At 40.7% G+C, this 25,696-nt stretch overlaps 1 protein-coding gene across 1 annotated transcript in view; it reads right to left on the reverse strand.

Moving 5' to 3' along the window:
• Positions 1 to 6,411: 6,411 nt before the first annotated feature.
• LOC132386673 (NACHT, LRR and PYD domains-containing protein 3-like) overlaps positions 6,412 to 25,696 on the reverse strand; it is a 37,825-nt gene continuing 18,540 nt past the window's right edge. Inside the window, exons 6-13 of the mRNA XM_059959012.1 lie at positions 22,341 to 24,141; positions 21,117 to 21,209; positions 20,797 to 20,967; positions 20,408 to 20,578; positions 20,104 to 20,274; positions 19,737 to 19,907; positions 7,760 to 7,927; positions 6,412 to 7,646 (exon numbers count right to left, since the gene is read on the reverse strand). Coding sequence (XP_059814995.1) covers positions 7,559 to 7,646; positions 7,760 to 7,927; positions 19,737 to 19,907; positions 20,104 to 20,274; positions 20,408 to 20,578; positions 20,797 to 20,967; positions 21,117 to 21,209; positions 22,341 to 24,141 — 2,834 coding nt within the window. The 3' untranslated portion in view covers positions 6,412 to 7,558. The remainder of the gene's footprint in view (positions 7,647 to 7,759; positions 7,928 to 19,736; positions 19,908 to 20,103; positions 20,275 to 20,407; positions 20,579 to 20,796; positions 20,968 to 21,116; positions 21,210 to 22,340; positions 24,142 to 25,696) is intronic.

The following is a 25,696-nucleotide window of genomic DNA, read 5'->3' on the forward strand; positions in this document are numbered from 1 at the left end:
TGGGTTCAAGTCTACGACAGAAAGAACAGAGTTAAATATTATAACAAGGAAATAATAATAACGTACATCTTCATGAGCGTGATTGCCGTCTCTGCTGCCTGTCGAATCCATGGTTGTGACAGGGCCCCCTTTCTAGATGCAGCGCCGGTGCAACTGAATTGTATCCAGTGGAAGACCCAGATGAGCGACTTATCCAAGATATCCTTAGCCACAATACACTGCATTATTTTACAGGGACATGGAAACCAGAATGCCAGAACAGTTAATGTTGAGTTGTGGAAGGAGATGCTGGAAAGACTACAGACGTATCTAGGAATCTCAGGTTGAGCATGGTATGACTACTGACCCGAGCTGCATGTATTTCAATAGAAGAAATATGGTAGGAAAGTTGGATAAACGAGCTGAAGATGAGGGAGCTGGTTGGTAGACTGGGACAAAATGTAGTGAGGAGGGGCTGTCGATGGGGCAAAATTAAAGTCAACAAGATGCAATATAAATGGTGGACAATATCGAAAAGGGTGCATACAGAACTGAAGATGTTATATTTGAATGGGGCAGTATACAGACTGAGACAGATGAACCTGCAGCACAATTGCAAATCAGAATGATGTTATAGGCATTTCTGAAAAATATAGGCGCGGGGTGGGGGGTGGGGTTCAGGGCAGAAATGAATAGTGGCTGAAAGAAAAAATAAACAGCCTGGAGCTTCGTATCCAAGGATACACGGTGTATCGAAAAGCCAGGCAGCAAGGTAGAGTGGGTGGCGTTGATCTGCTGGTAAAAAAAAAATCAAATTATTCGGAAGTGGAGACATGGGACTGGAAGATGCTGATAAAGGTGAGGAACTTCAAGGGTAAAATGACACTGATGGGAGTTGTATACAAGCTCTAAAACAGTAGTACGGGTTTGGCCTCCAAACTTCAACGGGAGATGGAAAATGCTTGCCAAATGGGTAAGATTACAGTGGCCATTGTAATATGCAGTTAGAATGGAAAAATCAGTTTGGTGCTTGATTCCACGAGGGGAAATTTCCAAAGTCCCTATGAAGTAGCTGTTTAGAGCCGCTATGGATTCAGATATTCCAGATTGGGTGTTGAGCAATGGACCATAATTGATTAGACAGCTTCAGGTAAAAGATCCCTTAGAGGCAAGTGATCACAGTATCAAGGAATTCGCACCGAACTTTAAAACGGAGAAGCTAGAATCGGACGTTTCAGAATTTCAGTGGAGTCAAGGGAACTACAGAGTCATGTGAGTGAAGTTGGCCAGAATTAATTGGAAAAGAAGGGTATCAATGGCTGTAATTTCTGGAAGTAAGCTGGAAGGCAGAGGCTATATACATCCCAAAGAGGAAGAAGAATTCTGAAGGAAAGATGACACAACGGTGGCTAATAAGGGAAGTCAAAGAGAACATAAAAGCCAAAGAGGAGGCATGCAATGGAGCGAATATTAGTGGAAGGTTAGAGGATTGGGAAGCTTTTAAAAAATCAACAGGCAGCAACTAAATCATTAAGAAAGTAAAGATTTAATACAAAACTAAACCAGCCAATGCGATTAAGGAGGATTCCAAACGTCTCTTCAGATACATAGAATCTGAAAAAGGGCGAGAGTGACTGTCAGACTGCTGGAAAAAGAAGCTGAAGACGTAGTAACTGGAGACGAGCTAAATAATATTTTTCCTGAGTCTTCACGGAGGAAGACAGGAACTGTATAGCGGCAGTTGAAGGTGTCAGGGGTCATGGAGTTTGTAAAGGTACCATAACTAGAGAGAATGTTCTTCGGAAACTGTGGGGGAGATCGTGGAGGCATTGGCGATGATCTTCTAAGTAGCACTAGGTTCCGGGCTGGTTCTGGAAGACTGGAAAATTGCAAAAGTCACTCCACTCTTCAGGAAGGGAGAGAGCCAGAAAGTACGGGCCAGATAGTTTGGTATCAGTGATTGAACAGATGTTGTAGTCGAATAATAAGGATGAAGTCTCATGGGACTTGGAGGAACATGAAAAAATAACAGGCCATACTCCGCATGGTTTCTGCAAGGGAAAATCTTGCCTTTACAATCGTTGAAGAAATCATTCAAGAAATAACTAGTAGGATAGATAAAGGAGAATCTGTTGATGACCGTACTTGATTTTTTAGAAGGCATTTGGCAAGTTGTGCCAAATAAGACTGCTTAACAAGCTATGAGCCCATGGTACTATAGGAAAGATGACAGCATGGATAACGCAACGGCTGATTGACAGGAGTCGAAGAGTGCCGAAAAGGGAGCATTTTCTGTTTGGCCGCCGGTGACAGGAGGTACTCCATAGAGCCTGTGTTGAGACCGATTCTTTTAAGGATATATGTCAATGAGTTTGATGACGGAATTGATGTCTTTGTTGCAAAGTTTGCAGGCAGTATAAAACCTGAAGGAGGAGCAGGTTGTTTTGAGGAAGTGGAGTGGCTACAGAAGGTCGCACAGATTAGGTGAATGGGTAAACTAAATGGCAGAGTGAATACAGTGCCAGGAAGCGTATGGTCCTGCACTTTGGTAGAGGAAATGAAAGAGTCGACTGCTCTCGAAATGGAGAGAAAATACAAAAAAAAGTAGTGAAACTGGATGAAAGACCTTGTGCAGGATTCTCTAAAAGTTAATTTGCCGCTTTAATCTATGCCACGAGAGGCAAATGCAACGCTAGCATTCATTTCAAGACAACTGGGATATAAGTGCAATGAAGTAATGCTGAGACTCTATAAAGCACTGAAGTGGACTCACGTGGAGTATTGCGAGTAGGTTTGGGCCGTTAATCGTTAGAGGATGTGTTGAAACGGGAGAAGGTTCAAAGTAGGCTCACGAAAACATTATTGAATGTCTTGTTACATGAAGAGCGCCTGGTGGCACTGGGACTGTATTCACTAGAATTTGGAAGAATGAGAATATATACCTATCAAATGATGAAAGGTCGTGATAGAGCGGACACAGAGGAGGTGTTCGCTGTTGTGCAGAGTCTCGGAACAGAGGTCATAGCTTCAGAATACAGCGGCACCATTTTTGTACAGAAATGAGGAGGAATTTCTCTATCCAGAGAGGAATAATTCCGTGCAATTCTTGCCACAAGCAGCTTTGGAGGTCAAATCTTTCTGTATATCTAAAGCAGCGATTGATATATTCTTGAGTGGTCGGAACATGAAGGGATACGGGCAGAAGGCAGGCTGAGAGGATAGATGGATCAAATATGATGAATTGCAGCACAGAATCAATAGACAAAATGACCTATTCTGATCCGATATTTTATGGTCTTCCGGTATAAACTTTCTAACTTACGACACAAGTTAAAGGGTAAGCGACTGGTGGCATGGGGTACAATATTCTCATTGCCTGGGGAAGAAACTGTTTCCCATTCTCACGGTTTTTCTCATTGCTACGGTAAATCCTGTCTAATGTTAAGGGGTCATAGAGATTGTTGGACAGACAGGAAGGGTCATTGACGATGCGAAGGGCCTGCATTCCCTCCACACCTAATACGGATCTCAGTCGAGTGGAAGGGAGGTCCAGCTGATCACATCAATCCTTCGTTAGGTCTTTCAGTCAGACACTTTGCAATTCCTGTACCAGATGGTGATGCAACTTGTCAGGCCACTCTTGATGGTACTCAAGTAAAATTATTTAGATTGGTGGTGCGGGGTGGAGAGGGGTGGGGAAGAGAGCCCTCCCTGCTTGCCTCTACTCAGCAAATGGAGAAGTTATGATACCCTGATAAAAGAGGTGGGATTGAGAGACCAGGAGAAATTGTCTGTTAGCTTCACGCTCAGAAACGTAGTCCCCTGTCTTGGCTGATGAGCCGCTCATGTGCTGCAAGTAGCAGTCAGTTTGAACATTGCGGCTCAAGGAGCTGTGATCGCACTATTCTATCGCACTATCCGCTCTCTCTCCTCTCTGTACATCATCGCATTTTCATTGCTGATGAGTCAATCCACTGTTGTGTCATCGGGGAGCCTGGTGATTTGGTTTGAACTGGATCGAGCAGTAGAGTCGTGCATCAGCCGTGGGCTGAGCACACAACCCTGGGAAGGCCAGCGCTCACCCTGATGAAGTTAGGGATGTTTTTGTCACAAGTGATGACTGTGGTCTTTGTTTTTAAAACTCCAAACTGCAGTTACAGGGAGAAGTGTTAGGAACCAACGAGGATATCAGCCTCAGAGATTATTGTGAGATAATGCTGAGAGAAAGTCGATAAATAACATCCTGTCATATGAGATACCATTTTCCAGGCGGTGCAGGACGAAGTGAAGGGCAGAGGCCGTGGTGTCATCAGTTGACTTACCTGAGCGAAAAACAAACCAGAAAGCACCCTATGTCCTCTTGGGTGCCGGGTTCACGCCACTTTTCCTGCCAATGGCATTGGTTCCAATGTGGATCATAATCACTGTCTATTCACCCTTCCATTTAGGAATGTTGTAAACTTAAACAGAGAATTCTCTGTCATCCTGCAGCTTGGGAGGGACTCAATGTACAGCAGCAGTACTTAGATTAGAGCCAGTGAATCGTCATTGGCAATCGGTGTAGACAATGATAAGCAGCATTATTCCCCAGTCTCACTGTTGTATCACCGGTCGGAACAGTACATGAGTGACATCATTTCCAATGTTAGTTCACGATTATCTCGTCAATGTTTGAACAAAGTGTTCATGTTCTATCGGGGGCACAGCAGCCGCCATCTCAGAGACGCGACACCCCGATGTCACAACCAGCAAGATATTTGACTCACGTCAGACAGGTAAACGGATATTGTGTTTTAAAGTGTGGCAATCATCGCGAACAACAGGATTGCATCATCACATTAACAGTTCAGTGAGGACTTCACGGAGATCGGATAGTCAGTATCAGGACTGATAGGGCAATAACATTGGAAACAAGACGTCACCTACGATGGCAGGATGGTCGCCCTGGTGTTTGAAGTTATGGAAAGTCAGGCCAAAGTCCTGTTCTGTGTGAAGCTGTGAGCAGTAATGTTTTATCACAGTCTTCAAAGCGAGCATCTGACAATCCAAATGTTGCTCCTCTCAGACAAGGAGACACGAGATATCTACAAAGTGACAAAGAGGGGCTCGGTTTGAAGCAAAGCCTGGTATTTTCAAGCATTGACTAATAAGAGCCAACACTCAAACTAAGCAGAACCATTTCTTTATTGGTGTCCCAATGCACTGAAACAAAAATTTACCTTTTGATTATAAATCAAATGACTATAACATGATATTATGCAATATTTGGTTAATTTCCCTGATGTGATTGATTTGTAAAGTGGACATTTGTCTACACCATTACAGTCTGGCGGGAAGCATGAAAGAGAGTGTCACATACAGATTTTCTGTGAAATGTGTTCTATTTCCTTCACACAGTGAATCCAATTCCACATAAAAATGACACATACCCCGATCAAGCTTGCAATGTGTGTAAACCTTTCCACATTACAACAGATCCATGGCATAAAGCACTATAGGTAAATAACTTATGCTGCGGTATGTCTGTTATCTTTGGTGTTACTGGTCAGATCACGGATCAATTTATACAATTAGTATTTCTCGGATGCTGACCCTGTTATAACTTATAGCATCAGCTGGCACTGTCGTGTGGCGTATTAAAAACTGAACGCCGCCGGTGCAGTCAGTGTCGAGAAGCTGCTTAAGTTCTTTCTGCATCCTCCAGCCACCCAAAGCACCCGCCACCTGCCTCTGTACGGGATGGATGGAATTTGTGAAGAGCAGAATAGCAGTAAAACTTCTCAAATGTTTCAGAGTTAGAGGAACGCTGTCAATTTATCATGTGATTGGTCCCTGATAGACCAACCATCTGTTAACATCACACACACACACACACACACACACACACACACACACACACACAAACACGTCTTTCCCTTCTTCTCTCCCCACCCTGCACACTCTTACCTCTCTGCACTTATCATAATGGTTTAGGGTGTAGTGAATTAATGCATCTATTTCCATTTTCTCCTCTTGCCCTCACTTTCTTGGGTACACTGATTTTTTTGGGGGGTGGCAAAGGGAAAATTGAATTAATTCACACAACGACTGTGCCTCGCACATTAAACATTGACACACTGGAGAAAACGGACAGCTGGCAATTAATACAACTGACCTTCGTGCCTTTTTGATACAGGAAAAAAAAGTGAAGGAATCCTTGTGGTCATAGTGAGAATGTGCAAGGTATATAGAGAAGTGCCCAAAATTCATAATACATTTGTGACCTGGCACCAAGCGAGCGTCCTGACTAACTGTGCCTCGCTGCAGCTGGGATTTTGACTACTTTCACTGCCTTTGCCATACTGATAATTTTCTATCGAAGCTAAAATCTACAAAGTTCGGAAGTTCAAAATTCAAAGTAAAATTTATTATCAGAATACAAACATATCACCACATACAACCCTGACTTTTTTTTTCCAGTGGGCATACTTTGCAAGTAACACGATAAACTGCAATCATTAGGAACAGTTAACAAACTGTACAACTGCAGTTATAAATAAAGAGCAATAAATAACAAACTTAAAGTAACAATACAACAGAGTCCTTAAATGAGAGTAGCAATTCCCTTTTCCTCAAGTTCCCGATGATTGATGGGTAGTAACTGTTCTTAGACCCGGTGGTGCGAGTCCTGAGGCTCTGGTACCGTACGCGTGATGGCAGCAGCAAGAAAAGACCATGACCTGGGTGGTGAGGATCTTTGATGATGGATGCTGCTTTTCCACTGCAATGATTCATGTCGATGTGCTCAATGCTTGAGAGGGTTTCACCTGTGATATACTGGGCCAAATCCAGTACATTTTGCAGGATTTCCCACTGAAAGGCGGAGTTTCCATACCAGGCTGGAATGCAGGCAGTCAGCACACTTTTCACCATCCATCTATTGAGGCTTGTCAAGATATTCAATGGCATGATCCATGATCCATCCTCTGCAGGATCCTGAGGAAGTGGGGGCGATGTCGTGCTTTCTTCTCAGAAAATCCACAACACAATAAAACAAAGTAATACCCAGATGAATTTAAATCTAGCTTGAACGACTTGGATTCCTCCTATCGCTTTGCAGTATAGCTGGAGCCCATCTTTGGCCATTTCCAAAAATGCTGGTGGAACGCAGCACTCCAGGCAGCATCTATAGGAAGAAGTACAGTCGATGCTTTGTACTGAGACCCTTCATCAGGACTAACTGAAAAAAAATTGTAATCTCTTATTATCTTGACTGTACGTCTCCCTATAGATGCTGCCCGGCCTGCTGCATTCCTCCAGCATTGTTTGGTGTGTGTTGCTTGAATTTCCAGCATTTGCAGATTTCTTCGTGTTTGGTCACTTTTGTCTGGGCATTTCCATAGAGCTCAGATGTCAGACACTGAGAGATCGGGCAAGCGACCCTGCAGCTATGACACCCAAAACTGCACTGGGGCCACTGATGATGTGTGGAGGCACACACTCATCTAGAACTGTAGATGTTTAGGTTTTAAATCTAGTGCCACAGTGAAATTGACGAATGCTATTCTGTCCAGGAGATAAAATTCTACATTTGAATGACTCACACAGTAACATTAAGACCACGTCTGCTTCCCCGTAATGACAACAGATGATTCTGCCCATCTGCAGTGAATCGATTCCCCCTCAGCCTGAAACAGATGTAAAAATACAGAGGATGTAATACAGTGTCAATAACAACATGAAATATCGCCAGGAAACCCAATGAATTTCTATGACATTAAACATTAATATTGATACTCACGTGATGTGCCTCAAACTCTTGCGTCGTAGTATCAGCTTGCGGAAGGAGTCGGTGGATTTGTCTGAGAAGGAGTTTCCTCCAAGGTCCAAAATTTTCAGTGAACTCATTTTGTTGAGAACGAAGCACAGGGACTCCGTGCAGGAATCACTCAAACCGTTATTGTACAGACTGGGGATCAGAGAGATTAAGAAGAAGAGTCAGATTAACCGTGTGTGTGCTTTTATATATATTCACACTGAAACTAATATGTATGATAGAGTTAGTGAGTCTTGGGTCATGGCACCACAAAAAGTGAAACAGACCATTCTTTCCACAACTCCGTGTCTTCTCACTTTGTCAAGACCTTTTCCAAAACTCCCCCGAGCAGTGTCTTGCTGGTAAGCACCATTCTCAGCTTTGTTACGAAGGATGAACGGCTCTGATGGGCAGAAGGGTGCAAGGTTGCCCATGTCCCCCTCCCCTGGGAGAATTACAAACCGTTACTGTTGCCAGGCTGCTAATGAGAGAGAAAGAGATGGAACAAAAACATGTTGGGACTGGAACATTTGCTTTAGACAAGGGCGAGGTAACACCGGGGGAGAGAGACCATATTATGACTCCTATAAGATTCATTGCTCTAGGAGTCAGCAGGAGACGCTCATGGAGTGAGCACTGTTTCAGAATCGCTCCATAACCTTTACTTTTTTTAACCTATGATCACCCTTATCTAACTTACTTTTACCTACACCAATAGATTCTTGCTCCATTTTTGGACTTATCTTTAAGAGTTTATTGTGAATTTTTGAAGAAATGAATACAGAAGTGGCTCTTAGATCTAAAAGGCGAGAACCTGGAAAGGATGCTAACGGGAACGGGAAGAAAAAAAAGACTGATCCTAAGCGCACTGAAATATGGACTTATGAAATATTATTGGAGGTTTTAAATGAAAAATTTGAAGAACAACGACAAATTTTCAAACAAGTTATAAAGGCATTTCAAAATTATATGGATAAGACGGATTCAGTAGTTAACCAGCAGCAAGTTATAATCGCAACTTTGCAAGAGGACGCTCGGAAGCGAGACTTGATAATTGAAAAACTGGAGCAGAAATTACTTTCGATGATTAAACAGATGGAAACACTTAAAAGCCAAGAGTGTCAATTTTGAGAATCGGTCCAGAAGGCAAAACTTACGCATACTTGGTCTCCCAGAAGGTATTGAAAAAGGGGACCCCTCAAAGTACTTTGCTCAAACTTTTAAAGGATGTGTTCCCTTCTGTATTCCCAGACAGTCCTCCGTTACTTGAACGCGCTCACAGAATTATGCGTCGATCACCAAGTGCTTCAGCTAAACCACCGGTTGTAATTGTCCGATCTCATTATGTGCATGTTAAAGAGCAATTTATTCGTGTGGCTCGGCGTGTTGGGTTGGTCAAATTTCAAGAATTCAATTTTCAATTAGTGGAAGATTTTAGTCCTGAAGTTATGAAGGCAAGGCTTCTTTTTAAACCTCTGATGTCCCAATGTTATGAGAAAAATCTAAAACCTGCGCTCTTATACCCTGCAAAGCTCAGAATCTTGCCTCCGAATGCACAATGGCGTGTTTTCTTTTCTACATCTGAAGTGAGAAGCTTTCTGAATGAGAACTTCCCTACTGCTACGGATTCTCATCTCCAATAAATAAGTGATTTTGATCGTGCAAGATGGCTTTTGTTTCCAAAACCAGATTTTGTTTCTGGCTATTGGTGTAGGTTTACTCTATATTTTATACTCTAATTAAAGTTTTTTTTCGACATACTAATATTTTTATTTTACTTACTTCAACCACTGTACTTTATCTTTGGTCATTATTATTAATCCTTCGAAGGCGAATTTGTTTTACTAAGATGGGGGTTTCTTCTCTAAAATATTTTTGGCTTTTTATTTGATTTCCCCTTTTTTTTTCTCTCGTCTTCTTCCTATAATGCATTTCTTATCACAGTTATTTTTTTTTTTTTGTTGGTTTGTTTGGGTTTTAACCCGATTTATAAGTTACTAGTGATCATATTCTTTTTGTTGTTTTTTTTACTACCAATTATATTACGAAGTTTGGTTTCAGTATAGTGATTATTATTTCTTTAGAGTTTGGGTGGATCTTTTTTATCCTTTATATACGGAGTTGTCTTCAGCTGATATGGGGTAGATTTAGTTTCATTTCTTCTTTTTCCCAGCCTTTTCCTCTTGGGTGGGGGGTGTTTTTTCTTTCTAAATCTTATGTTTTTTTACATCAGTTTTTATTAGTTTCTTCAATTGGGCTGATTTTAAACTACTAAAATGTCCGGGATGTAGTCATTTCCGGGTCCTCCCCTTATTTTTGTTCCTCTTCCGGTGCATTAGTTCATAAATTGGTTAACTCTTTATATACCACAGGGTTCATTTCAGAAATATGGCTCAGACCATTAATTTTGTGTCTTGGAATACTAATGGCTCAAACCATCTGATTAAACGGAAAAAGATTATCAAAGTATTCCAAAGACTTAATGCTCATATTATATTTGTACAAGAAACTCATGTGAGGAAAGAGGGCATTTATCACTTTTTTTGGTTTTGGTGAGATCAACAGTACCATTCGAATTCGAGTGCTAAAGTAAAGGGAGTTTCAATTTTTATTGACTCCTCTATTGCATTTGTCCAACACGATATCTTTTTGGATCCGAATGGTAGATTTTTGATAATTTTAACAAAAAGTTTGCGATGGTTAATCTTTATGCTCCAAATGTGGATTGTCCCGATTTTTATAAGTCCCTATTTACTTCTCTACCTAATCTAAATGAATATAAGTTAATAATGGGTGGTGACTTTAATTGTTGTTTAAATCCTTTGTTGGATAAATCTATATTTACTCAGACTTTACCTAATACGTTGGCCACTTATATTAACTCTTTTTTGACTGATAATGGAATTTTTGATATTTGGAGATTTCGGCATTCTAAGGACAAAGAGTTTTCATTTTTCAGACAGGTTTATCATTCCTACTCGAGAATTGATTATTTTTTATTGACTCTTGTTTTATTACATCGGTAATTGATTGTACTTATGATATTATAGCCAGCTCTGACCATGCTCCATGAAAACTTTCTATTACATTTACAGATACAGCTTCTAGTGCAAGACAATAGCGATTTGATTCTACCTTATTGCAAGATCCGGATTTTATTAAATTTATGTAGGAACAGATCGATTTCTTCTTTTCAACTAATTCCATGGATGATATTTCTTGCGGAACACTTTGGGACACTTTTAAAGCATACATACGTGGACAGATTATCTCCTACTCTGTTGGTCTGGAAAAAACGCATTAAGCAGGAAACTCTTTTATTGGCTGATAAAATTAAAGAGATTGACAAGAAAGATTCGACTACTCCTAGTAAGGAGCTTTACAAAGGGTTGAACTTCAAACGGAACATAGTTTATTACTTACATCTTCGATTGAAAATCACTTAATAAAAACCAGATCTGATTTTTATATACATAGTGATAAATCGGGTAAACTGTTAGCTAGTCAATTGAAGAATGCTTTGGTTAAGCGTCAAATTAATAAGATTGATCAGCAGAATGGGGATCTGACAGTTAACCATGATGAGATAAACAAATCATTTCAAGATTCTTATACCTCCCTGCATCATTCCGAAATCCCTCTTTATCATAATACCATGAGTGTTTTTTCTAGGGTAATTGAATTTTCCAAAATTATCATCAGATAATCTTTCAATATTAGAAACTCCTATTACAGATGCAGAAATTAAAGGGGTTATTTCCTCTATGAATTCTGGGAAAGCACCATGTCCAGATGGGTATACAGTAGATATTTTTAAATGTTTATCCGCTACTCTTTCTCCTTGGTTATGCAGGGTTTTTGAAGAAGCAATTAGATTGGGTAATCTGCCACAATCTTTTTATAGAGCTTCCATTTCTTTAATATTGAAGAAAGATAAGGACACTACTGACTGTGCATCCTATAGACCAATATCTTTATGGAATGTAGATTCAAGATCTTTTCCAAGTTACTGGCATCCAGGCTGGAGAAGGTATTACCCCAGATTCTTTCGGAAGATCAAACTGGTTTTATTAAAATTCGCTATTCTTTTTTCAATGTTAGGAAATTAATTGATATTGTTTATACTCCTTCACATAGCACTTCAGATTGTGTCATTCCATTAGATGCGGAGAAAGCATTCGATAGAGTTGAATGGCCATACTTATTTACTGTACTTGAGAAGTTTAATTTTAGTCCGACATTGATTTCCTGGATTAAACTGTTATATCATACTCCAGTAGCGTCGGTGCTTATTAACAATCAAAGATCTCCCTTTTTTCGTTCATTTCCGGTTACTAGACAAGGCTGTCATCTTAGTCCATTATTATTTGATATTGCTTTAGAACCCTTGGCAATTGCTATCAGAGAATCACAGACCATTTTTGGCATTAATCGTGGGACAGATATATGTATAAGCTATCATTATATGCAGATGATTTATTACTATTTATTTCTGATCCTGAGAAATCCAATCCTGCAGTTATATCATTGTTGGCTCAATTTAGTAATATTTCCGGGTATAAGAGTGAATTGTTTCCTTTAAATAGTTTCCAATTTATGAAAATTTACCTTTTAAATTAGTTAATGACTCTTTTACTTACTTAGGGAATAAAATCACAAAAATCTATAAGGACTTATTTAAGGTTAATTTTTTTACCCCTAATCGATCAGATTAAATGTTTGTTTACTAAATGTTCACCAGTATCTCTGATAGTTCAGATTAATGCTATTAATATGGATATTTTACCCAAGTTTTTATATATATTTCAAGCGGTACCAATTTTAATTCCGAAATCTTTTTTTGCTAATGTTGATTCAAAAATTTCCACATATATAATGGCAGAATAATAATCCTAGTTTAGGTAAAACATATTTACAGAAGGCAAGGAAGGAAGGTGGATTGGCATTGCCTAATTTTAGATTTTATTATTGGGCAGTTAAGATCCGATATTTGATAAGTTGGTTAAAAGATTGGGATATATCTTTTAGCCCTCATTGGGTGAACCTGGAAATTAAATCTGTATAAGGATTTTCATTGGGTTCTATTTTAGGGACTTCTCTTCCCTTTGCTCTTTCTAAATTGCCGAAATGAACTGACAACCCGATAGTTAAACATACTTTACGGATATGGTTTCAATTTCGGAAATTTTTTGTGTTGGCTCAGTTTGTCTTAAATATTCCTATTGTATCCAATTTCTTTTTTTATCCTTCTATTACAGACCAAGCTTATTCAGCTTGGAAGATTAAAGGATTACTACGTCTTTCCGATTTATTTTTGGATAATTGTTTTATGTCTTTTGAAAAATTATCTAATAAATAAAATTTTCCTAGATTTCATTTTTTTAGATATTTACATATCAGGAATTTCTTAAATACTGTACTTCTTACTTTTCCAAATTTTGTGACTTCCGGTATTTTGGAGAAATTGTTTGAATTAAATCCTCCTCAGAAAGGGCTAATATCAAAACTTCACAATATAATTATGAAGATACATTCGGATCCCTTCTATAAGATTAAAAATGATTGGGAAAGAGAACATAACCTTACTATCCCTATTGAGAATTGGGATAAAATTCTTCAATTAGTTAATATATCATCTATATGTGCTAAATATTCATTAATACAGTTTAAGGTTTTGCATAGGGCTCATATGTCCAAGGATAAATTGCCTCATTTTTATTCCTATATAAATCCTATTTGTGACAGATGTCATTCTGAGATCTCGTCTTTAGCTAAAATGTTCTGGTCGTGTCCGCTTTTGAAAAAATATTGTAAATACATTTTTGATATTATTTCTACGGTACTGAACACTGATTGACAAGCTCATCCTACTACTGCAAATTTTGTTATGCCAGTGATGGACTCACTCCATTTATCCTCTTCTGCTTGTCGAATAATTGCATTTCTTACATTAATGGCTAGAAGATCCATTTTGTTGAATGGGAAAGAAATTAGTCCTCCTACCTTATTTCATTGGTTTTCCTAAGCTATTTTACGTCTAAATTCAGAAAAAATTAGAAGTGTTGTATTTGATACTTCTATTAAATTTGAAAAGAAATGGAGACCATTAATTCAATATTTTCATATGATGTATTATGAACTTGATCCAAGCCTATTTGTATTTCCAGTTTCCATTTTATATATGTTGAGAGGATCGGAGTTGACAACACTGATGATTTTGTATTTTCATGAGATAGTATAAACAGCCCTTTTTCTTTTTCTCGTTTTTCCTTTTTAATTTTATTTTCCTTATTAGTTATTAGATTATTAGATTTTCTTTGCATAATTTATGTTTTCTTTTTCCTGTTTTTTTTAATATATGTTATGATATACCTAGGCTTGCCTTGTTTATATGTTACTTGTATCGTCCATGATTTGGGAATACTCATTTATACTGTAACCATTGCTTATGTAGTCTTTCATGTTCAGTTGAAAAGTGTATGTATGTAATCCCATTATCTATGTATCAATTTTATTTTGTTGATATTAATAATAATAATAATAAAAAGATTGAAAAAGAAAGAAAGAAGACTCACGGCTCCGGAAGGGCTGTTTACTTGGTACCATTCTGTTCATTAAAATTCTTCAATGGACAGCTGGAGTGGGCTGGTTTGATGGACTAAGCCATTCAAAACTGATTGACACCTGAGACCCCATGAGTAGGGATAAAAGTGAGGCCTGGGGGGACACCCCTCAGACACACCAGGAGACGCACCAAGAGAGACACTAGTGAGCACTGCTTATGTGTTGGAAACCACGAGAAAAGTTTGGGGCATCGGAGACTGAACGAAGGATCGGTCAATTTTAACTCACAGGGTTTATAGCGAGGCCGGTGGGGGGTTGTGTGTGTGTCCACACTTGCCTGGGTGTCGAGTCCACCATAGAAGAACGGTATAGCTAAAGTTCAGAGGGGTCATACCTGAATGGCCACAACAACACATCGACGGATCAAGGACGTAAAGGAAGGTTTGACTGGCTCTCACTATTTGATATCTCTCTCTCTCTCTCTAACAATTTCAACACATCGACCAATAACTACCTCAGCCTGTATGAACTGAACTTTTTACTTTCCCATGATGCTTCATTATCCCCTAGACACGATAGAGCCTGTTTCTTAATGATTATTTTTATATCCACACTTTTAGGTTTAGTTATTGCTAACGTGCATTGTCTGTATATTTGCATTGTTGATATTGATTCGTATATTTACTAATAAGCTCTGTTTTGAAAATAGTACCAGACTCCAACGGATACTTCTAACATTGCTGGTAAGACACCCAGTTACGGGGTACGTACAAATTGGGGGCTCGTCCGGGATTTGATAATAAATTGGGAGGCCAGTGAATCGGGCTATGAGTCTATTAATTGTTCTGGTTACGTGGGTAGCCAGACAGGAATGCATCAAAGATGGATGTAGACGAATTAATAGAAAACCCGAATTTGAAGGCGCTAGGGAGTGCAAAAAGATGGACGATGAATATTGCGAAAGGATTAAATCTCGCAGAGGTGAAGTCTTCAATGAAAAAGTGCGAGATACAGAGGGCCATAGGCCAGTATTATATATCCGATGATGTGTTGACGCCGGGGGAATTGGAACTTATCCCTGAAAAGAAATCAGTTGTTGGGGTGATTCAGTTAGAGTTGGAAAAATTAAGGATGGACGTGGAACAGAAGAAAAGGGAGTATGAGATCCTGCTAAAGGAGTTGGGGGTGAAAAGGGAGAAAGAAAGAGCTGAGTTGGTTGAGAAGGAGAAGCAGAGTGAGCATGAGCTTATGTTAAAACAGCTGGAAGCTGAAAGGAGAATGGAGGAAGCTGAAAAACAACGGCAGTTCGATAGGGGGAAATGGCAACATGTGGGTAGCAGGGCAGACCAACAGGAGAAGTTTAATTTAATAGAGAGTTTAGGTTAGTACCTCTGTTCGAGGAGACAGATGTTGATAGTTACTTCTTGCATTTTGAAAAGGTGGCAGTGAATCAGAAGTGGCCCAGAGATCAATGGGTGGCATTGTTACAAAGTGCGTTAAAAGGGAAGGCTCAACGGGCATATGCAGCATTGTCCATGGACGATCTGAGGAAATAAAGCAGGCTCTCGTTCGGGCCTATTAGTTGGTACCTGAGGCATATAGACAAAAGTTCAGAGGTTTAAAGAAACTGTGGAATCAGACGTATGCAGAGGGTGTGCTCTTGGATCGTTGGTGTGCTGCAGAAAAGGTGGAGGAAGATTTCCATCGTTTCAGAGAGTTAATTCTGATTGAAGAATTTAAAGGTTGTGTTTCAGATAATATCAGGATGTATCTGAACGAGAAGCCGAATAAGTCTATATTGGAATTTGCCAGGTTCGGAATGAATGTGCCCTAACCCACCTGTCAAGGTTTTCCTCGAATAAGAGTTATCAGAAAGGCAGTAGGGACGGAAGAGAAAGTCCACCGGCTAAGGTTGAGAATACGCCAGGAGTTAGTGGAAAAGGTAAGGGGGAGGACAAGTAGGCTGGCAGGAAGGTTCCTGGCTTGACCTGTTATAATTGTGGAAAGGTTGGTCATATTGCATCTAAGTGCTTTGCTCCGAAGAAGGAGACAGGAAAAGGGACAGAAGCTGTGCCTTTGCATGGGATCATTATAAATTTTGACCTGGTATCTGGACCAGTCGAAGTAGGGGTGCGGTCAGAATTGCCGACAGACGGTGTGGACGTCCTTTTTGGTAATGATTTAGCAAGTGGTGACGTGTGTGCAGCAGTGAAATTGACGAGCAAGCCTGTGAGTGCTGAGGATCCGCCGCTGGATTCTAAGATCTATCCCGCATGCGTAATCACTCGCAGCATGTCCAGAAAGGCGGTTGAGAAAGAGGACAGTTTAAATGAGTCCAGTGTTGATTTGGCTGAGACGATTTTACCGACCCTGTACCAAGAGGAGTTAGGGGATGGTGAAGCGGAGAACAGGGAGATGAAAAAGAGTAAGGATGAGAAACAGATAAGGCAGTTCGAAGGTCCAGTGTTGGACATGGATGATCTGTCTGGCTTGACAGAGCAGTTTGAAGTTGAAGAATTTAAATGTGTTCTCAATAACGATATAAGGGCAGTCCTAGATGAAAAGGATGCCATTACCTTGATGGAGTCTGCTGGGTTAGCAGATGAAGCTTCTTTAACCCATAGGGTTGAGTTTACTCCGGATGGGAGTTGCCCAGAGAGTAACTGGGAGGATCAGGGGGACTCAGAATTTGAAAAAGGGACTGGTATGGAAAGCCTGGAAAAGACAGATTCCCATTTGAGTGTGTTCAGGGTGTGAAGGGTGTGGAGTCACATGGTACTGAACGTAGTATTGAAACTCAGGAATAGTCTGAGATATCTAATTTAGTTAAAAAGGATTGCAGTCCTATTGGGTCAGATGGACTTGGATCAGTGAAGAAAGTGTTAACCTTGGTACCAGTGGAGAATGAGAATTCTCAGTTGTTTGTGTTAAAAGTTAGTGAGGAAATGAAAGGTGGTGATGTGAATATTATTGAAGGAGAAGGGAAAGGTGTTCTTCCCAAATTGAATAAAGAAAATTTAAAGTCTGAATTGGTTTTAGAAGCAGCAACCAGGTTGAAGGAACAATGGCTTGTTAACAAGGTGCCTGTGAATCAATTATAGATTGTTTTGGAATTTAAAGGTAAATAACTTGCAGATGTTAAACTGAAAACTAACAGAATGAAGGGTCCTGATGATAGAATTAATGAGTTGCTCAAAAATAAAGAATTGTGTGGAAGTTCAGAAAATGGGCTAAGTTTGGAAAACATTGGTGATAAGATAACTCCTATGAACAGTATATGTGAAGGTCTATTCCACACTGGTGAGCAAGCTAACCATGTGAAAGTTAAGTGGAAAAGGGGCAAAGGTTGACAAAAACGCCACTTTGAATAACAGGATCTGGTTTTGAGGGATTTTGACAAAGCATGTGAAAGATTAAAATATCATGGAAGATTGACTGTTAAGTTTAAAAGTAAAATATAGATTAGTATTTGCATAAACTTTTATAATGCACTACAGAATAATCACACATGGATTATTTCACATTTTGTAATATACACTTAAGCTAAGATCGCAACCCTTTAGTTTTTTACTGACAAAAAGGAATAAAATATTTGGTTATTAAATTGGAGTGTGATGCTACAGGAATTTAAGTTTTTAAGATACAATATATTAAAGGAAGTGACAATGTAATCTCAAACTGGTTATCTAGATGCTAAGTTGAAGGTATATCTGTATTGCTTTATAGTTAAGAACACTTCTGTATTTTTGCTAAACTCTGTAATCCTGCAAAACGCTGTACTAGTTATTTTCCCATTTGGTGAAAATTCCTAGAAGGATGGGGGTGTTACGAAGGATGAACAGCTCTAATGGGCAGAAGGGTGCAGGGTTGCCCATGTCCCCCTGCCCTGGGAGAATTACAAACCGTTACTGTTGCCAGGCTGCTAATGAGAGAGAAAGAGATGGAACAAAAACATATTGGGACTGGAACATTTGCTTCAGACAAGGGCGAGATAACACGGGGGGAGAGAGACCATATTAGGACTCCTGTAAGACTTATGGCTCCGGAGAGGGCTGTTTACTTGGTATTATTCTTTTAATTAAAATTCCAAAGTGGACAGCCGGAGTGGGCTGGTTTGATGGACTAAGCCATTCAAAACTGATTGACACCTGAGACCCCATGAGTAGGGATAAAAGTGAGGCCTGGGGAGACACCCCTAAGACACACCAGGAGACGCACCAAGAGACACACTAGTGAGCACTGCTTATGTGTTGGAACCCACGAGAAAAGTTTGGGGCATCGGAGAATGAACGAAGGATCGGTCAATTATAACTCACAGTGTTTATGGCGAGGCCGGTGGGGGCTTGTGTGTGTGTCCACCCTTGCCTGGGTGACGAGTCCACCAGAGAAGAACGGTCTAGCTGAAGGACAGAGGGCTCATACCTGAATGGCCACTACAACACATCGACGGATCAAGAACGTAAAGGAAGGTTTGACTGGTTGTCATAGTTTGTTCTCTCACGCGCGCTCTCTCTCTCTCTCTCTCTCTCTCTCTCTCTCTCTGCAACAATTTCAACACATCGACCAAGAACTACCTCAGCACGTATGAACTGAACTGAACTTTATATTCGCATATGACAATTCATTATCCCCTAGACATCGATAGAGCTTGTTTATTATTGATTATTATTATATCCACACATTTAGGTTGAATTATTGCTAAAGTGTATTATCTGTATATTTGCATTGCTGATATTGATTCATATATTTTACTAATAAACACTATTTTGTAAATAGTACCAGACTCCAACGGATACTTCTAACTTTGCCGGTAAGACACTCAGTTACGGGGTACGTAATAGCTTGAAAATCTATAACTATTTCCAGGAAACTCTGCCATTTTATGTAGGAAGAACTGTCTTGCAGTATTTATCTAGACATTACTTTTCAATATCCAATTAGCCACTCTGTACCTCTTCTGTTCCATGGAAAACTCATTGAGATTTCCGAGGCTTTTACTCCAGGCATCACCCCAGCAAGGGCACTTTCCTGTAGATACTGGAATATGGAGAACACCACGAACAACTGGAGGCCTGAGATGGCCATGCATAGTCTGTGGTGGCATAGTTGCCATTTCTGATTGGCACACTAAATACGGACCAGCATCCCATCAAGTTTCCCTGCACCATCTCCAGTGCTCAGACTTTCTCCCTTTCACACGATGACCAGAACTGCATGAGCTCCAGCTGGGATCTGAACAATATTTGAAGAAGTTGAAGATAAACTTCTCATTAGTTGGGTCATTATAATCAATGTCTCGAATAATGTCCAGTCGTCTATGTGCCATTTTTACCACATTGAGAATGATATTCACTGCGCATTAAAAGTTAGGAACAAATCTTTTCACATTACTACTTACTCTAGTTCCTGCAGTTGACATTGGAGCTTCACCAGCTCCTTAGACAGACATGCCACCCCTGAATCTCCGATATTGTTATCACCCAGTGACAGAAGCTTCAGGGAGCAGTTTGTTTTGAGAGCGATAGCGAGGTCCTCACAGAACGAATCTGTGAGAGAAACATCCCATAATCTGAGGGCCAGAGACAAAGATGGAAATGAATACATTTCAGTCTGTAAGAAGGTTTTAATTTCACTTCCAATACACTCCATATCTTATTGTAGACTGCATATTATTGATAGTAACACTGATCCACTCTCTTGAATGTTATTAAATTTCAGACACATTGTAAATGTAAAAGATGACCTCTCCTTCGACTGATACTTACCGTAGTTTCTGTATTTTACACTCTGGGCTGATCAGAGGTCCAAGTATCAGCTTCACCCCTGAATCACCCAAATTATTATAGTCCAGGGCAAGATCTGTCAGTGATGGGCTAGTAACTAGAACGGAGGCGAGATAGTCTGCACCAGTTGCTGTGAGACCGATTCTACATAGCCTGCAGTTCAAAAAGAGCAAGTGCAACCCAATGCATATTTGTCAACATCATTCAATCTGAAGTCAAATTGTAAACAGATACATTCTACATTAGGCTTCAAGTTGTGAATACAAATTCTCAGTCTCGTACTTACCGCAGTTCCTGTATTTTACAGTTATGGTTCCGCAGAGCCTCAGACAGCAGTTTGACTCCTGAATCCTCCAGCTTATTGTTATCCAGTTCCAGTTTGATCAAAGATTGATTTGCTCTGAGAATGCAGGCAAGATTCTTGGCACAGGAGGCTGTGAAACTATTGTTCTTCAGCCTTGTAACCAGGAGAATCGGAGTGAGAGCAGAAACGAATGAGTATAATAGAGCAGAGGATTGCGGGGTGGGGCGAGAGAGAGAGTGGGGTGGGAGATGGGGAGAGTTGGGGAGAGACAGAGAGAACATCAGTACACCATTCAATCTGTGTTCCTGATAATAAAGTTAATGTCATACAACAACAATTAGAAACAGTATCTACCATTCTCCACTACTTACCCCAGTTTCTGTATTTTACATTCCGAGTTATTCAGAACTCTTAACAGCTGTTTTACACCTGTATTTCCCAGTCTATTGTCTTTCATATCGAGGTCCATCAGTGAGCTGTTTTTAACGAGAGCAGAGGTGAGGATTGCTGTCTGAGAGTCTGTGATACCGTTATTGCCCAATCTAGCGTCGGTAATGAAAAGATAAAAGGGAGACTGAGACCTCAGAGGAAACGACTCAATATAGATCACCAGATTTTACCAGTAGTTATGTTAATTGTGTTCTGTTCAATATATAATCAGAGAATCAGACTTTCATAGCATGGCACTTACCGCAGTTTTTGTATTTTACAGCCCTGGTCAGTCAGAACTACAGAGATCAGTTTCACCGCTGAATCACCCTCACCCAATTCATTGTTTGCCAATCTGAAGGGAGAGAGAGATCTGTGAGTCTCAAACTGAATCAGACCTGACCTGGTATGCCATTCTGCCATTTTGCCATTCTGACATTTCAAGTAAATATTTCAAAGTAGTGAAGAAGTTCTCAGCCAATCTGTTCTTGCTCTAAGAATAAATCCCAATATGTTTTATCCCAGTTGTTTTCAAGGTGTCTTTAGTTACTCTATCTAAACTTATCTCTGTCCAGTTTTGCTTTGTGAATTATTTTGATGTTATAATGTAGTTCATATTTGTGATCCTGCATAGTTTACAATGCGCATGAAATCCCAGATTTCACAGAGGAAGGTCCACATTCCATAAAATTAAATATAATCTCGATCTGCCATGCGCAATATTCCAGTATGATCTCGATAAGAATGAAAAGCAGCTGGGAAACCCTTCCAGGCATTTTTCTGGACAGGCAGAAGTTCTGGAGATGCAATTTTTCAAAGTATCAATGCCCTTTATTAATGCCTTTCATTTCAAACCCAAATATTCTTGAGGAACTTCTGTAGCCCCTGTCTCAAGCAGAGCAATAATCAGCAAACAGATCATACCACTTTACAACTTCGCAGTTAATGTGTGGTGTGAGGGTAGCCAGAAAATTGGTCCGATTATGTCTCTATTCTCAGGATAATTGCTGCAGCCGGTATATTGGAACTATTTGCTGGCTGCTATAAACTTCAGGGTATCACCGACTGGACAATGAAGATTGTGGGTGTTGTGCCTGCACTTGGACTGCCCGGCCCAGAGAGGCAGAAGGTTAGAAATGGGTGAAGGGATGCAGGTGGTTGAGAAGTGCAAAGGACTGTGTCATTATTAAGTTAAGCTAACATCTGGCCACCTGAAGAAGCTCAGATCACCCACTGACAACAAAGCTGTGCTCTGATCTTTGGCAGTGAATGGAGATGTGGTTGCTCCCTGTGCAGCACATGGTGATAGTCACTGCCGTTGTCTGGGAGAAGAGATCAGTTACTGGTCTTTGCTAATGACAAACTTTAGACATTTAGTCACCGGCAAACCGATCAAACAATGACACAGGGCTTACTATTTGTCTAAAGATTTTTAACATTAAATCTTTAATTTTCACTGTTAGAAAATCTAAATATTTAGAATTACCCCAGCTCTTGGCATCTGTGAAGATAGGGTGCCAGTCTTTGGAGTCCTTCACACTGAATATAGCAGTGATCTAGGTCGAGGTGCTTTACTGTATCACAGAACCCAATGACATGAGACAGGACGGCGCAGTCAATCGGTGTCAGTCGCAGTCCACTGAGTGAAAGTTTTTCCACAGATCCCAGTGAGTCCTGAGCCAGTACACGATTCTGAGACTCAAACAGATAGTGCAATGTGTTCAGGAGGCTCCTTTTACCATCTTCACTCTTTGTGTTGCCACTCAGACGTTTGATCTCCCTCTTCACAAAGTCAATTACCCGACGGGCTGTATCGGCAGGAAAAGGACCCAGAAACTCCTTCCAGCGCCAGGCTGACCCGGAGGAGAGACCAGCAACAAAACGGAGAAATACATCAAACCGCCCATCTGTCATTTTGTGGGCTTCAGTGGGGAATGTCAGGATATCCCCGGGATGTAGTTCCAGGAATTGTGCGACTGCAGCTAGAAACTCTTGGACGGTGAGGTGTGGGAATGTGTACACCACGCTGTGGGCAGAATCCTCTCTCTCCAAAAGCTCCATCAGGAACCCGGACAGGAACTGAGAAGGCTGCAGATTGTACTTATTCAAATCTTCATCTGTAAAAACAATCTTCCTCTCAGACACTCCCACGAAGGCCATCTGACCAACCCTGAGTAACACATCATGAACGTTCTCAATCTCACGACCATGGTTTTTCAGGATATTGTAAATATAGTAGGAGTACAGTTGGGTGATTGTCTTGGGAACTTGCTGAGGGTCCCTGTCTCTTTGCGTGAAGAAGGGGCCTAGTGCCAGAGCGAGGATCCAGCAGTAGGAGGGGTTGTAGCTCATTGTGTACAGGATCTCGTTCTCCTTCACGTGTTTGAAAACGGCTTCTGCCACCGCCTGATCATCAAAATGTCTGATGAAATATTCTTTCCGTTCCTCACCAACAAATCCCAGGATTTCCGCCCAGACACTAATCTCTGCCTTTTCTAATAAATGTAATGCAGTGGGGCGGGTGGTCACCAGCACTGAACACCCTGGGAGCAGCTTGTGCTGGATTAAATTGTACACGATGTCCGACACATGGCACCGGAATTCTGGGTCTGCACCGCGTCGTTGAGAGTCTGCGTCTCTTTGACTCTCAGTAAAATCAATTGCATCCTTTAGTTCATCCAAACCATCAAATATAAACAGCAATCCCTCTGGGTTCTTCCATACTTCTCCCAGAACATTCTCAAAGTAAGGATACTGTTTCAGAATCAGTTCCCTCAGGCTTATTTTACAGTGAATGGTGTTTAAATCCCTGAATTTGAAACTGAACACAAAATGGAAGTGTTGGTATATATTCCCGTTGGCCCAGTCATAAACAATCTTCTGAATCATTGTTGTTTTTCCGATCCCCGGGACACCGGCCACTGCTGCTGAATTCCCAGGTTTTACTCTGTTCACTGATGTCGGAGTCATGGAGTCAAATCCGAAGAATCTCTTTATTTGCTGCCAGTAAGTCACACTATGGGAAAAGCTGCTTTGAAGCAACTGATCGGAACGGATTTTTTCCAACTCTCCCCGAAGGTGTTTCTCTCTCCACTCCTCATGGTCTCGGCCTCTTGCCAGCAGCTCGTGTTCCACAAACCTCCGTTCTCGAACAGAAGAAATGACCGTCAGCTCAGCGTATCGATCAACAAGCTTGGAAACCTTCACCTTCTCCCTCAACAAAATCGTGTTCACTCTGAGCTCTTCAGTTTCTTCCTGCAGTGTTTTCTTATGTTTCTCATGAACATCTTCCATGTGAACAGAAAGAAAACTGACACAGTTAAATTCTCAACTTAATAGGGATACATGCAAAATTCAAATCACTAGAAAGTCAACAGTTAACTCAAAATTGTCATGTTTGTTACTGCTCAAAGTGAAGTTCCACCAACACACAGCTGTTTGGCCTGTAGCCAATATGCAAAACTATTTTTAAAAATTGAATCTTCACAGCACAGTCTGCTGTGAAGGTGAACATGCCTCTACTACTCCACTGCAACTGCCTGCATTGACCAACTCAAGATCCTTTAATCTCCAAGTACTTTATTTTTAGGATAATGTTTGAAAATCCACATGATTAAGGGTCTCAGTCTGAAATGTCGACTGTTCACTTCCCTCTGTAGATGGTGCCTGGACACGTGAGCAATGCCGGAATCTATAATATCTTCATATTGACAGGCGACGTTTTGTCAAGTTAAAATATTTACTGGAAGAACTTATCAAAACAGTCACCACATGTGTAGAAGACAGCAGTATTAGCCTTTCAGATCACTGTCCTAATGAAGCCCTTAGAAAATCTGAATATCTTCAATTGCAGAGGAAAATGAGGTTTATAAAGAATGGGCAGCCACAATGCTAAATTAAACTCTGTCCCTTCTGCCTGTTCCATCCATATCCTCCCCTCCTTTCATTTTTTACGTGTCTAACAGTCCGTTAAGTGTTCCTGTCCACCACTTCTCCATCACCAACCCTGGCTAGACACTCCAGGTTCCGATCACTCTGTGTCCCGACACATCTCCTTCAGAGCATCCCCCTCTCACCTTAAACACATGCCTCCCGGCACTAATCATCTCAAACCTGTGGAACAAGATACTAGCTGTCAACTCTAGCTATCAGTGTCTTATAAACCTCTATCAGTTCCGCCCTCTGACCACACCAATCCAGAGAAAACGAGCCACGTTTATCTGAACTCTCCCTAGAGTTCATTCCAAGTAATCTAGGCAGCAACCTGTTGAACCAGATGGCCAGCTGGCAAGCAGTGGTAGAAGGCCTCTACTCTGCATCGCAAGACCTTTTCCCCGGTGTGATACAGCCACCCTGTCCTGGCCTTTGTTATGGAGACACTAGCTAACAAGATGCCACCATGCTCAAGCACACAGATTGAGCCCTGATCTGAATATTGATCGTAATTATGTCCATATGAATTGTTGCCTTGCAGGAGGATGACCTTTGAATACCTGCTCACAGAGAAGTTCAACCTACGTGCTGTCACTGGTGAAGAATGCTACACCTACATTCTTGCCGAATCCGGAAATCTGCTTCGGCAAAACATATTCCTCGTTACACATTCCTCCAATCACAATAAATGTATGTTCTCTGGTATTAGCCATTGCCACCTGGGGAGAAAGGGTGATGGCTGTAGGTTCTAACTCTGCCTTTTATCACCTGTATGAAGTTGCCTCTCATCCTCCTTCACACAAAGGAGGGAAGTCCTAGATAGCTCCAGGATATGTAATCTAATATGGGCAGTATCCTGGCAAATCTCCTTTGAATTTTCTTTAAAGTTTCTGCATCTACCCAATAAGG

The sequence above is a fragment of the Hypanus sabinus genome, unplaced genomic scaffold, assembly GCF_030144855.1.
Source record: "Hypanus sabinus isolate sHypSab1 unplaced genomic scaffold, sHypSab1.hap1 scaffold_125, whole genome shotgun sequence".
NCBI lineage: Eukaryota > Metazoa > Chordata > Chondrichthyes > Myliobatiformes > Dasyatidae > Hypanus > Hypanus sabinus.